This window comes from Equus caballus, chromosome 4 (genome assembly GCF_041296265.1).
Source record: "Equus caballus isolate H_3958 breed thoroughbred chromosome 4, TB-T2T, whole genome shotgun sequence".
Classification (NCBI taxonomy): Eukaryota; Metazoa; Chordata; class Mammalia; order Perissodactyla; family Equidae; genus Equus; species Equus caballus.
The window spans coordinates 42,753,332-42,765,980 of NC_091687.1; the positions used below are offsets into that span (position 1 = coordinate 42,753,332).

General features: G+C 37.2%; 1 protein-coding gene across 26 annotated transcripts in view; it reads left to right on the forward strand.

The window, feature by feature from the left end:
- PPP1R9A (protein phosphatase 1 regulatory subunit 9A) overlaps positions 1–12,649 on the forward strand; it is a 314,168-nt gene that overhangs the window by 238,430 nt on the left and 63,089 nt on the right. For all 26 annotated transcript variants that reach the window (XM_023639218.2, XM_023639228.2, XM_023639222.2 and 23 more), the window contains one exon: positions 11,976–12,029. In XM_023639218.2, the coding sequence (XP_023494986.1) occupies positions 11,976–12,029 (54 nt within the window). The remainder of the gene's footprint in view (positions 1–11,975; positions 12,030–12,649) is intronic.

Consider the following 12,649-nt stretch of genomic DNA (forward strand, 5'->3'; position numbering starts at 1 on the left):
GAAAACTGGCATTTTTAACATGTTGACCCTTTCAATCTAAGTTTAAGGAATATATCTGATTGACTCATCTTTTTTTCTGACCCTCTCTAAAATTTTATCTCCTTTATTAATTACATAAACGTCCACCTATAAGTAACAGAAAATCTTAACTAGAGTGGATTAATCAAAAGCTGCCACAAAGATTATAGTAACTTCAATGTAAGTTAAGAAAATTTTTTTATTTTTCTATTTTCAGAAATGACTTTTATAAGAGAGAGTTAATGACTTGCATAAGGGTAAAATTTCTGTTCCTTCAAAATTTGTTATTACTCAGGTATAAAACCATCTATGCCTTTGTGAAGGAAGGTTTTAAAATACCTTTTATAATGGCTATTACTCTATTCAAGTTTTCAAGTTTTTCTTGTGCCAATTTTGGTATCTTGCAATTCTCAAGAAATTCATAAGTTTCCTCTAAGCATTGTATTTATTAACATATTTTTGTAGTATAATTTTTAAATACTGAAATCTTTAATATCTGTAATTAGTTACCCTTTTACAATTTTTTCTTTCCTCTATTTGAATATTTTCATTTTTTCTTACTTGTTTGTCTAGAATTTTCCCTGTCATGTTATCTTTTACATTTCTAATTGTTTTTTTAAATTAAAAAAATACTTATTTTATTATTTCCTATCGATCTTTTTATTTTTCCTCCTTTTTGGTATTAATTACTTGCACTTAGTACATTTATTTTTGATAACTCTTGCATTCTGATAAGTATATTTAAAGCTCTAATTTTTTTCCTGAATATTGCTTTAGCTGCAGTTCACAATTTTTGACATTTAGTATGCTGTTGTCATTCAGATGTAATTTCTGTTAGGATTTCCTCACAAAATTATTTAGTGGTATATTTTACTTTCCGGACATGTGGAACTTTATTTTGCTATTCTTTTGTTATTGGGTTCTGATTTTATCACACTCTGATCAGAAAACATATTCTACATCATAGCTATTTAGAATTTCTGAGACTTCTGTTGTAGCTTAATTCATAAATGATTTTGTTTCAATATTCCTCATATATTAAAAAAGCACACATATTCTGTGTTTGGTATGAAATTTGCATATGTTTTTCATTTACATAACTAAGATTAATAATATAAACAGGGGCTGGCCTGGTGGTGTAGTGGTTAAGTTTGCACGTTTCGCTTTGGTGGCCCAGGGTTGGCCAGTTCGGATCCTGGGTGCAGACATGGCACCTCTTTGCATGCCGTGCTGTGGTAGGCGTCCCACATATAAAGTAGAGGAAGATGGACATGGATGTTAGCTCAGGACCAGGCTTCCTCAGCAAAAAGAGGAGGATTAGCAGCAGTTAGCTCAGGGCTAATCTTCCTCAAAAAAAAAAAGGTAATAAAAACACATTTCTTCTCTATAGCATGGCATAGCGTGTTGTCTGCTTGATTTACTAATTCTGAAAAGCATGTGTTAAAATCACAAACTACAGTTGTCTTTTCTTCCTGTAATTCTGTCAGTGGTAGTTTTACATATTTTAAATCTTTGTCGTTAGCTTCACGTATGTTCAGAACTGTTACAACTTCTTGATTTATTGTAACACTTCTCTTGTCCCTTATGATGCATTTTTACCCCAAATTCTATTTTGTCTGATAGCAACAGTCTAACACTGGCTTTCTTTTGCTTCAGAGCATCTATTTTTTCCATCTCTTTGTTTTTAGCCATTCTGCATTCTTTTGTACAAATGTGTTTTCTTTAGTCAACCTATTCCTAAATCTCGTATACTACTCTGGGAGTCTTTTTAGTTAATTGGTGAGTTTAACCCATTTACATTTACTTTGTTCACTTTAATGTTAGAACTTACATCTGCCCCTTTATTTCACATTTTACAGTTTCCATGCTTTCTTCTTGTTTCTTTCATTGTCTTTTTTACCTACTTGCCATTGGATACATCAAATTTCCATCTGCTGCTTAAGTTATACATTTTTATTCTCTTCTTCTAGAGATTGCCCCTGAGTAACTTTGACTCAGTCTTAGGTTATTTTCTCCTAAGAGTGTAGAAAGTAGATCAATAGCTATGTCTTTACCATTTAACAAAATCATAGCCATCAGATACTGTCATCTGCTTCTCTTCCCCTCTCTCATTTTTATTTTTTTGGTATTTGAGGAGTTTTAGTTAAATACAACAAGTTACAAAATAATTAGTTCCAACTCACCTCTATTTCTTTCTAACTCTAATGGGATTTCAGTGCTGCCCTGATGTTAATTCACTATTGTTCTGGTACTGCTACTTTACCACATGGCACCAAAGGTTAAGTTAGTAGCTAGAATGTCCAAGCTTCAGGGTGATGGAATAGATTGTCCCTAATTTACCTCCAGATGTAGGCTTACCCAGGTCACATGTGGGAAATTCAAGATTAATTAGATTGCTGTCTCCCATTCCTGGTTGCTGACATTTTCCTGCTTCAGATCCTCATTTTTTCGAAATACATCTGGAAACCCTGTGTTCTGTTTCTTACAAGCTTTTTTATTAATTGATGAATAAGACCTTGAAGCCTATCAGAGTTCCTTTTTTTTCTCTTTTGGCATCTCCAAAGTTGAATTCAAGAGAGGCAATAAATAGCTTTTGTTAATTTGGTATGTTGTACTAAACTGGAAGTTTTCCCTTACCCAATTCAGTCATTACTACCTTTAATTTTTATTAATTCCATCATCCTGTTATCCTTAGGAATGGCTCATTTCTCTTATTGTAACTTCTGGAAATAAATGCTTAATTTATTGTAATACTTTATTGTTGAAACACAAAAGCACTTAGAAACTATGAATCTCTCTCTGGTTAGACCTTTGGCCACATCTTTTAGTTTCAGTGTGCATTCTTCTTCTTGTCATCATTTTGCAAGTAGTCTACATTTTCCTTTTTATTGTTTTCATTTCCTGTTTGTCTTGAATAATTGAGAAAACAGTTTTTAATTTATAACTTTTAAATGATTAATTAATGTCTTGTTACATTTTGGTCAGATAGTATTGTCTTTACAAGTTTTAATATTTTTTTGAAAGTGGTGCTTTTATTATGGATTAATATGAATATTTGTGATAAAAGTGATATTTTGTATTTTATGTCTTCTGTATCCTTATTCATTTTTCCTATTTAACCTTGTACATTGAGAGCCATATAGTAAAATTACATCTCGTGATTGTATTTTGTGTCTAATAGCTTTGATTATTTATTTCAACTCTATATTGAAAGCACATATAATATGACAAAGATTTTTTATTTTTAAGTATTCTTTGTCTTATGTTAGTAATCTTACCGCTATTTTGTTTGTAGTTGCTGGATAAACACACATAGGTGTATGTGTGTACCTACTTTTAACAGAAACTTAATTGCAGCACTTTGTTTTATTGTAAATTTTTAAAATGTTATCTTGAAGACTGTACCTTTTAATAAGAAAATTTAGCAACTTAAATTTATTGTTATAATGATTCAAGGTCTAATTGAACTCGTTTCATTTTATGCTTTATGCTTCTTTTATAGTTAGTGGTTTTTACTAAGGATTATCTTCAAGTTTTAAGAAGTATTCTCTATTTCTGTAATCTTTAAAATTAAGAACAAAATACCATTTGAATGTTTTATGTAGAAGTATTTGATACAATCTTGCTTTCTAAGACAAGGTTATTGTTAAAATTTAGTTACCACATTTTTTAAAACTTGTGTTCTCAGTTAGCTTTATAATAATATGTACAACAAATAGTTGCGCTTTCAGCTTACTCAGTTTCGACAATTATTCCCTTTCCACCAGAATTTCCACATTAATTCTTAGATTCTGGATTTTTCCTCATTTCTCAGAGTATATCTTTCAGTAATTTATCAAGTATTCATGGAGGATACAGTTTTCATGAGCTTCCCACATTGAGAATGGAACATTCTAATTATTGTGACATAGGAATGATAATTAGCTGGGTTTAATATTTTGATTCACAGCCTTTTTTCCTGAAAATGTTGTAGGGCAAACTTCACTGTTTTAAGCTAGCATTGCATATTGGAAAGGAAAAGTCTAATGCCAGCCTGGCATTTGGATGCTCGTATTGTGTTAGCCTTGTACTTTAAAATTTTTATCACAATTTCTTGAAAGAGGCCTCCTTTCATTGATATTTTTTCTTCTAATCATCTTTCCATCTTTTATGTTTGTGTTGTGTTTTGTTTTTGTTTTAGTCCATGAATATCTTTCTCAGTTTTTGTTATTTTTTTCTGTTTCTTTTCTAGGGTCACTTTGTCTTCAGTGTTAATTATCTTTTTCATATTTCCTTTTCTATTTTTTCTACGTCTGAGATTGTTCTCAAATGTGTCCTCTCATATCAATGATTCCATTTACTGTAGCATTAAATATACCTTTTTTTTTTTTTGAGGAAGATTATCCCTGAGCTAACTACTGCCAGTCCTCCTCTACTGAGGAAGCCTGGCCCTGAGCTAACATCTGTGCACATCTTCCTCTGCTTTATATGTGGGACGCCTACCACAGCATGGCGTGCCAAGCGATGCCATGTCCACACCCGGGATCCGAACTGGCGAACCCTGGGCCGCTGAGAAGCGGAACGTGCAAACTTAACCGCTGCGCCACCGGGCCGGCCCTGCATTAAATATGCTTTTAACTTCAAATTCATTTATGCTCTTTGGCACCTCAAACATGACTTAAATTCTCTTATTAAATTTTTAGTTTCCTTACTCTCTATCCATTCCTCATGCTTTCTCACTTTTTCTTCATCCTGTTATTCCATAGAGTTACCTTAAAATATCTTTTTACTTATGGGTTAGCATCATTTTCACAGGTTTCCTTACATGAGTTTTCAAGTTGATAGTCTCTTTATCTTGAACTCAAGTATTTATTAATAGGCTCAATTTTGCCTTTTTCTCCTTTATCTTGAAATGAGACAAAACCCTTTTTGTATTTGATGTTAGTCAGCAGTTATCCATTTTTTTATATGAATCCCGTTTCTAGATCTGCATCTTGAGGACATATCTATGTGCCTAGTATCTAGCTGGTTGCTATTTTCTGGCAGTCTACCATCTAGTACAGTTCTTTGTGCTAAGGTGAGATAATTCCAAATCTCGCCACTAGGTTCTCTAAGTTGAAGAAGAGAAAAGATTATTCCCTGCTATCAAAGCACTTACTGCAACCGCCCGTGACTAGATTGCTCTCCTGCAGCTGGAAGTATGCAGTGCGCCATTGTCAGCCACCTTCCTGCATTCTTTTCCTATTCTAGTATACTAGTTGCATTCTGAATGAATATGGAATACTAAAAGAGTTAGAAAACCTGGTTTGAGGATAGTTCCTGGGAAAAACAGTAGAGGTTGCCGAACTTTCTGATTGGACAGACTCAGCAGTGAGGGTGACACAGAGCATCTCCTATCTCTGGAGTGAGGCTTGGTTAGGTTTTCTTAATTCAACCTCATGACTCTTTCACATTCTAGTAACAGTTGTTTTTAGTTTTAGTGTCCATTTGGTTTTAAGATTTTCTTTTTTGATGTGATTTCACTGAAAACTTAGTGGGAAGTAGGAAGGGGCTGAATCGGAAACCGAGGGCCAGGTTTCGTTTAAACTACCTATCCGGTGTTTCCCTTCTACCACTCCTCTTCAGGAGGCATGGGAATTAGCACTCAGTACAAACAGTTCTACATTTGTCTTGAAGAAAAAATGGAGTCTAAAATTTGTGTTATTTTACTTATTTAAGTCATAGAGAATCTATGAAAAATAATGTAGAAAAAGTTATAAATGCATTAGATAATAAAATTGTCTTCATGGAAATTTCCTTTAACATGTAGAGAAGCTGTAAAATGTTACCTCCTTAGCAGTAAACAGATATGAATTTAAAAAGGAACTGTAATTACAGGATGTCACCTACATCCAGCACCTTAACTTATTAATAATCAGTGAGTACCTACTTAGAGAGTGACCTTGTTGGAGTATCTCGCCCTATGCTACATATGCTGCAATTAGTGTTCTCATTCAGATTAGATTATGATATCATTTAATCAGCTGATTTCAGCTAATTTTGCAGAAACTGTTCCCTGAAAAAAAACACTTTTGTGCACATAAAGATAGGGACCATATATAGAGCCTTGAGCGGAAATTATAAAAATATATGACATAGCTTCATTTTAACACCATCAAAGTATGGGCGGAAACAGCTCTAATTCCTTCTTTTGTGGACCTTGCACTGTCATGGGTAAGGCAGACTTCAATCAAATTCTCACAAAGATAATTATAAAAATTCTGATTCCAGTGCTGAAACCACTTTATAAAATTCTATGCAAATATTCAGTTATTATTTTGCCCTTGTAAAGTAAGAGCAGAGAATGTTGCTATCTGATTCTAAAATCTTTAGTACTAGAGCTCTCTTAAAATCTTCCCTGCAAAGATAATATTTTTTACTTTTTTTTTATTTTTTATTTATTTTTTATTTTTTCCTTTTTCTCCCCAAAGCCCCCCAGTACATAGTTGTATATTCTTCGTTGTGGGTCCTTCTAGTTGTGGTATGTGGGATGCTGCCTCAGCGTGGTTTGATGAGCGGTGCCATGTCCGCGCCCAGGATTCGAACCAACGAAGCACTGGGCCGCCTGCAGCGGAGCGCGTGAACTTAACCACTCGGCCACGGGGCTAGCCCCAATATTTTTTACTTTTTAAAGAAAAATGTTTTCCATGTTTCCACAGGATAAGTAGAGAGTCCAAAAGTTCAATCTTAGTACTTACGTTTCTGCATAAGGATATTTCTATTTCAAGCATAGTTATATTTGGATTATATTGATTTAATGATATGAGTACATGTTCTGTGTTCATCTTTTTGAAATAAAGAAACAGAAAATAATGCAGAATGTTAGATGAAAGGTACTGTTCTCTGTAGGAAGGCATATGTTTGTTTGTGCTGTAATCCTGGGGTAGATATCCATAGTATTCATGTTAAAGATGGTAGAAGAGATGAAGAGATTGGTCTTGTAAGTTAACAGACAGAGACCCGCAATTTTGTTTGTATCCTCCCTTCCCAAATCTTTTTCTCCAAGCCCAGATTCTCTGAAACCTAAAAGTTCCAGCAGGTATTTCAGGCTCTGTTTCTATTAACCAATCCTCTTGACCTCCTCTCCATGCAGTCAGTCAGCCCGACCAGTCTCAGGGGGGTGATGTGCAAAGCCTTGGACCTGTACTTTGGAAAGGTTATTAAACATGTGGACGCAGAACTGTAGAATAAGAAAACCCAACCTTTTACCAACTGTACTTCTTTTGTCAAGTCGCTTCACCTCTTTGAAAAGCAATTTTCTCTCCCTCATGAAATGGAGGTATCTTGGGCCCATCATGTCCACTCTGTCTAGAAGGTAGGGTCCACAGTTGGAATTATGACAAATAGGCCAAAGCCAAAGGGCATCCGACCTGGCTATAGGAGTAAGACTAATCAGGCCATCTAGGAGCAGCTTTCCTTTGACATTTCTCTCGGGATGGTCTGGGCCCTTCTCTCGGGAGGTTGTATTTATTAATCTCTCTGTAGTAAGTGTTCTCAAGTTAGATTCCATGTCCTGTTCTTGTATCCTCACTATGACTAACACATCACACACAGTATCGTTCAGTAAATGCTGGTTGAATAATGGAGATGTTTCTTCCTAAGTCCCATGAACAGTAGCAGCTGACTGAGCATCATTTTGTATTTAGTGTCAGAAAACTCAGAGACTATCTGAAGTAATCCATGGTTTCCAGTCGGAGCAATACTTTCTCATCTGGGAGGTGACAATGATGACATACATATGCCTCAGGGTTTTTGTGAGGATTAAATGAAGAATGTATCCCAAAGCTGGTTCAGATTAGACGCATGGTAAAGGGAGGAACAGAGCTAGGGGGAGTCAGACCTCGGAGAGTTTCCACTCCACCACCTGCTTCTACTGGGAACTTGAAGAAGCACCTACCTCCTCTGAGCCTCTTTCCCCATCTGAACCGTGAGGTTGGCAGTGCCTGTCCGGCTTCCCTCACAGACTCGTTTGCCGTGATAAAGGAGATGATGAAGATGATAAACAGGCCTACAAATGTAAGAAATTTACTATTGCTGGAAAGAACCATGGGCTGAGGTTTGTAAAACCTGGCTTTGACACTTGCTAGCTCTGCAGCTTAAGCTCCTGAAACACAGTTTCTTCCTATATAAAATGGAAGGGTTCAGTTAGTTTTTCTCAATTTTTTAAATTTTTACAGGTTGGTACCTGAGCTAACATCTGTTGGCAGTCTTCTTTTTGTTTTTTCCTTCTTCTGTTCCCTAAAGCCCCCAAGTACATAGTTGTATATTCTAGTCATGAGTGCCTCTGGTTGTGCTATGTGGGACACCGCCTCAGCGTGGCCTAATGAGCGGTGCCATGTCTGCGCCCAGGATCCAAACTGGCAAAACCCTGGCCTGCCAAAGAGGAGTGTTCAAACGTAACCACTCAGCCACGGGGGCGGCCCCAGTTAGTTTATTTTTGATGCTTTTCCTGTTAATAGTGATGGATTTATAGAAATTCTCTTAATGTGCATATAGGATTAAAACAGTCACATATCTATAACTTCAGGCCTTATGAGTACTAAGAAAACCTTGCACTAAAACTTTTGTCCATCTTCTGAATGCGCTCTGAATTTACTCACTTCATTCTTCTTTGCCGTGCCTAAGGAATCTGACTGTACTCAGTAACCTTCTAAGCTTTTGTCAGTGTTCTCACCTCACTACTAATGAGGTCAGCTCTCTTCTGTTATCCAGTTCGGTGAGATAGAAGGGGTGGGATAACTGAAGATCAACTTGGCTGTTTAACAGCTTTACCAAAGTTTGTCCCACATGTCGGTGGATTAGTCCAGCATATGCATTCATAGGAATGAAAATGCTGGCTTGGGACAGAAATTTCTAGCCTCTGCAACCATGACAACCTTCTCCAGGCTCTTCCTTTCATAAACATCACACCTGTAGTACTTGCAAGGGCCTTGGAGTTCCTCCCATTTAGCCCTCTTGTTTCTCATGTGGGAAACCAGGGCCCGGAGAAGCAGCTTGGGAGTGCTCACGGTGTTCTGAGCAAAGAAATCCAAAGGCCCAACAAGTTGCCTGCCGTATGCTTGGTTCCCCTACAGGGGCTTCGCCACTGAGGAAGAAGAATCTGGCACTTCCCCACAGTTGCATGTTCATCAGAAAATCTGCCCTTTTGATTTCTTGCTACTCTTCAAATAGAACTAGAGCCGTTCGTTTTATTTCAGGTGTGACATTTCACAGCATTTAGCACTTTCAACTGGGAAATGGAGTTGGAGTAATCATATTTGAGTTCTTCAGATCATTCTTTCTCAGTCTTGACTAACTTTATAGAGGGCTTATTCTACGCTAGCCACTGTTAAAGCTTTACGTAGGTCATCTCATTGAATCTTCCAATAAGGAAGGTTATGATCTATGCGGAACTGCATTTTACCTGTGAGGAAAGCGAAGGTAGGAGAGTTTAAGTAATTTTCCAGTGTCACATAGCTAGTATGTGGTAGCCCTGAGATGAATTCAAACAGTCTAATAACAACTACTCTTTACACTTGGCACATGGTAGAAAGAGCAAGGAGTCGATTTTCTTGTCAATAACAATTGCAGATACTCCAAAATCACCTAGGCACATGGATTTGCTGGATGCCTGAGTGTGTTCATACTGAAGTACAAGATCTCCATGGAAAATAATTCCTTATAGCCATAAATGTATATATGTGTATGTGTGTGCATATTTATATATATATAAAAATAATGTTTCATGTCTAACATGTAAGTATTTTTCCATTTTTAGTTTATTACTTTATATTGGTGGGGGAGATTAGCACTAATAGATGTTACAAGGAGGAAGAGTTGTCTTCACAGCATCTTGCACATAGCAACTCTTCAATAAATGCCTGTTGAGTGAATCCTTACTATTCTAAAGGAAATGGCACTGGATCAGGAACCAAAAGATCCAGGTTCTGCTCCTGGTTTTAACAGTGATTCACCGTGAGAACTAGACCAGGTCAGTTTTTGTCTCTGAGCCCTAGTTTCCCATGTCCAAAGTGAGACCAGAAGTGAAGGATCTGTGACTCTGCAGTAGTGTGTTCACTGCAGGGCCCATAGTTGAAGTATCCACATGGACATCTGAGCATATCAGGCTGAGTTGCCTGGCATTGGCGGGTCTCAAAATATTCATCCGTTCTAGCACTCTGGCTGAGCACAGACCTCATCAGTGAGGTGGAAGGGAGTTACCATGAATTTGGAGCAGCACTTGCCAGGTACACTGGTGCTCTGAGCATCTGCTAAAGCAGGTAAGTTAAGTGTTGTACCACTAGGGCTATGGTGAGAAACTCAGAACTGCTTGTTTGGGCCTCATAGAAGAATGACAGTTGCGTAGAGGGTACTTCCTCTCTAGAGACTCTTAGAGCCGGAAGCCCCTAGGAACCAATAAGGCTGAAAGAAGCAAGAGCCGAATCAGCAAGACTGCAAGAGTGACCAGATCTGAAAGTGGGAAAGTAAGATAAGTGATGTGAGCTGGAAGAATCAAATTTAAAACAGTTTCAAGATCACCGCTCAGGACCTAGAGCAGTAGCAGAGCTGCCGCAGTGCGGACGCCAGCCCTTCAACAGAACACGAGACCTGAAAGCATCAAGGAAGGAGCATGTTACCAGGAGCTTGGGGGCTCTCAGCTTCTGGGCTTTTATTCATGGAATGAGCCTGTCTTTGGTTCTGCCTTGTTTCCCTCTTCATCCTTCCCATATGCCGCTGCGAGCTGGGTCAAAACCGAGAAAGTGCAGATTGCAAACCAAAGAGGAAGCTGGGGTTTATGAGGTGCTATGACCTCCAAAGGTTTGTGTTTCTATCCTCCCATCGGCCTACTGACTGACTTTTTCTGAGAAGAAAACCTTAGACTTATTTAATTACAGGAATATGAGAAGTTTACAGACCCTCTTGTACAATCCTAAATCCAAAATGCTCTGAAAACAGTTTTTAAAAATAATTTTGTGGCAAACTCATTTGGTGGTAAACCTGACCAAAACTGATAGGACACTTATAGTCTTTATATACCTCACTTAGTGAGAATATTCATATGTTTGGTGGCCAAAACCTTCCTGCATTTGCTTGCAGAATACCCCTGCAGATGCTGCTGTGGGTGATACACAATTTGTGGAAAATGCATCTTCCTACCTTTCTCAAATTAAAAGAATTCTGAATTCCAAAAACATCTGGCCCTAAGGATTTCAGAGAAGAGACTGTCAAGGCATAAATTGTTTTCCTTAAATTTTGGTGTATTTATTTATCCCTTAAGGAAATGAATGATGATCTTCCGTGACAGAGGAAACAAAGTAGGGGGAGGGGAGAAGCAAAACAAACGTAAATGGTGGTTCTTATGGTAATAAACAGTAGCTGAAGCTCCTGGGGCTCTAGCTCCTCAATAGGAATAGATCCCTTGGAGGACAGAAATCTCAATCTGCACCTTTCTTGCAATTAAAAAAAAAACAGATTTCGCTGTGGAACTGCCTCACCCTCTCCCGCTTTGCAGCCGCCTGAGCTGTAAGAACTGCTCAGCCTCGTGTGACTCACGGAACCATAGCGCCACCTTTCTTCCAGGTTTGGAATCGAATCTTCACACAGCCGCTTGCTGACTTGCCTGCTTAAACTGTTAATCCACAAGACTACAAGGAAATTCCTTGGCGCTCGAATCATAAAGGAAGAGCTGCAAAGAGGGCAAGAAAATGTGTTTGTTTCTCTTTGGTCCCTGAGCAATTAAATTCGTAACCTAATCTGATATCAGGAAGTATGGGCCATAAACCGTGTGTTTAATTAGTCCGCACCAAGTGAGTCATTTTACACACTAGACGTTTTAATTTACAACCTGCTGCACTGCAGCACTTTCCTAGGACTTCTGCTGTGTAATAAAGTATTCTGAGGCTTTAAAAATATAGATACACTTTCTTAGTTCACATTTTTTCTTTCTTTTCAATTTTCAGTTGCAAATCAAGCACGCAGTTACAGAAGCAGAGATTCAAAAATTGAAGACCAAGGTAAGCACCAATGAGTGGTGTTGGAATTGTATTTTTTTAAACTTTCTATGCCGTGAATAAATTCAACCCTAGGACTAAAGGATTTGTTCCTGTGCATTTGAAAGAATACAAATGTGAGAGATTCATTTCCAGTGTTAGATGTGTAGACACACCCGCTAGTGAGAACCATACCCCGAGGGGATAAGCACCACTATACCCCATCAGTGAAAAGAGCACAATATTTTAAAAATACACATTTACATATTTTCACAATGTGGCCAGTTCCCTCTCGACTTTCCTCAGAGAGTCAATATTTTTAATGGTTCAAACATGCGAATAGCGTTAGACCACTAATTTCTTAAGCACAAGCTATTACACTTCTCTCTGTCTTTTTATTTGTCTTATTTTAGATAGATTTAATCACTTATTTATTTTTAACTTATTCATCAGAAACAATGTATTTTAACATAGCTCATTAATTATTTTTTGTAGAAAAAATTCCAGTTTCCAATAATTAAATATTGTGAAATTTGATATATGAATAATTGATTTTAGGTGCCAGATGCTATTGGAAATTTTTAGACAAGCTTAGTTCACATTATTTAAATTTGTGGAAAAGAACAGATCTTGATAAAAGGGAG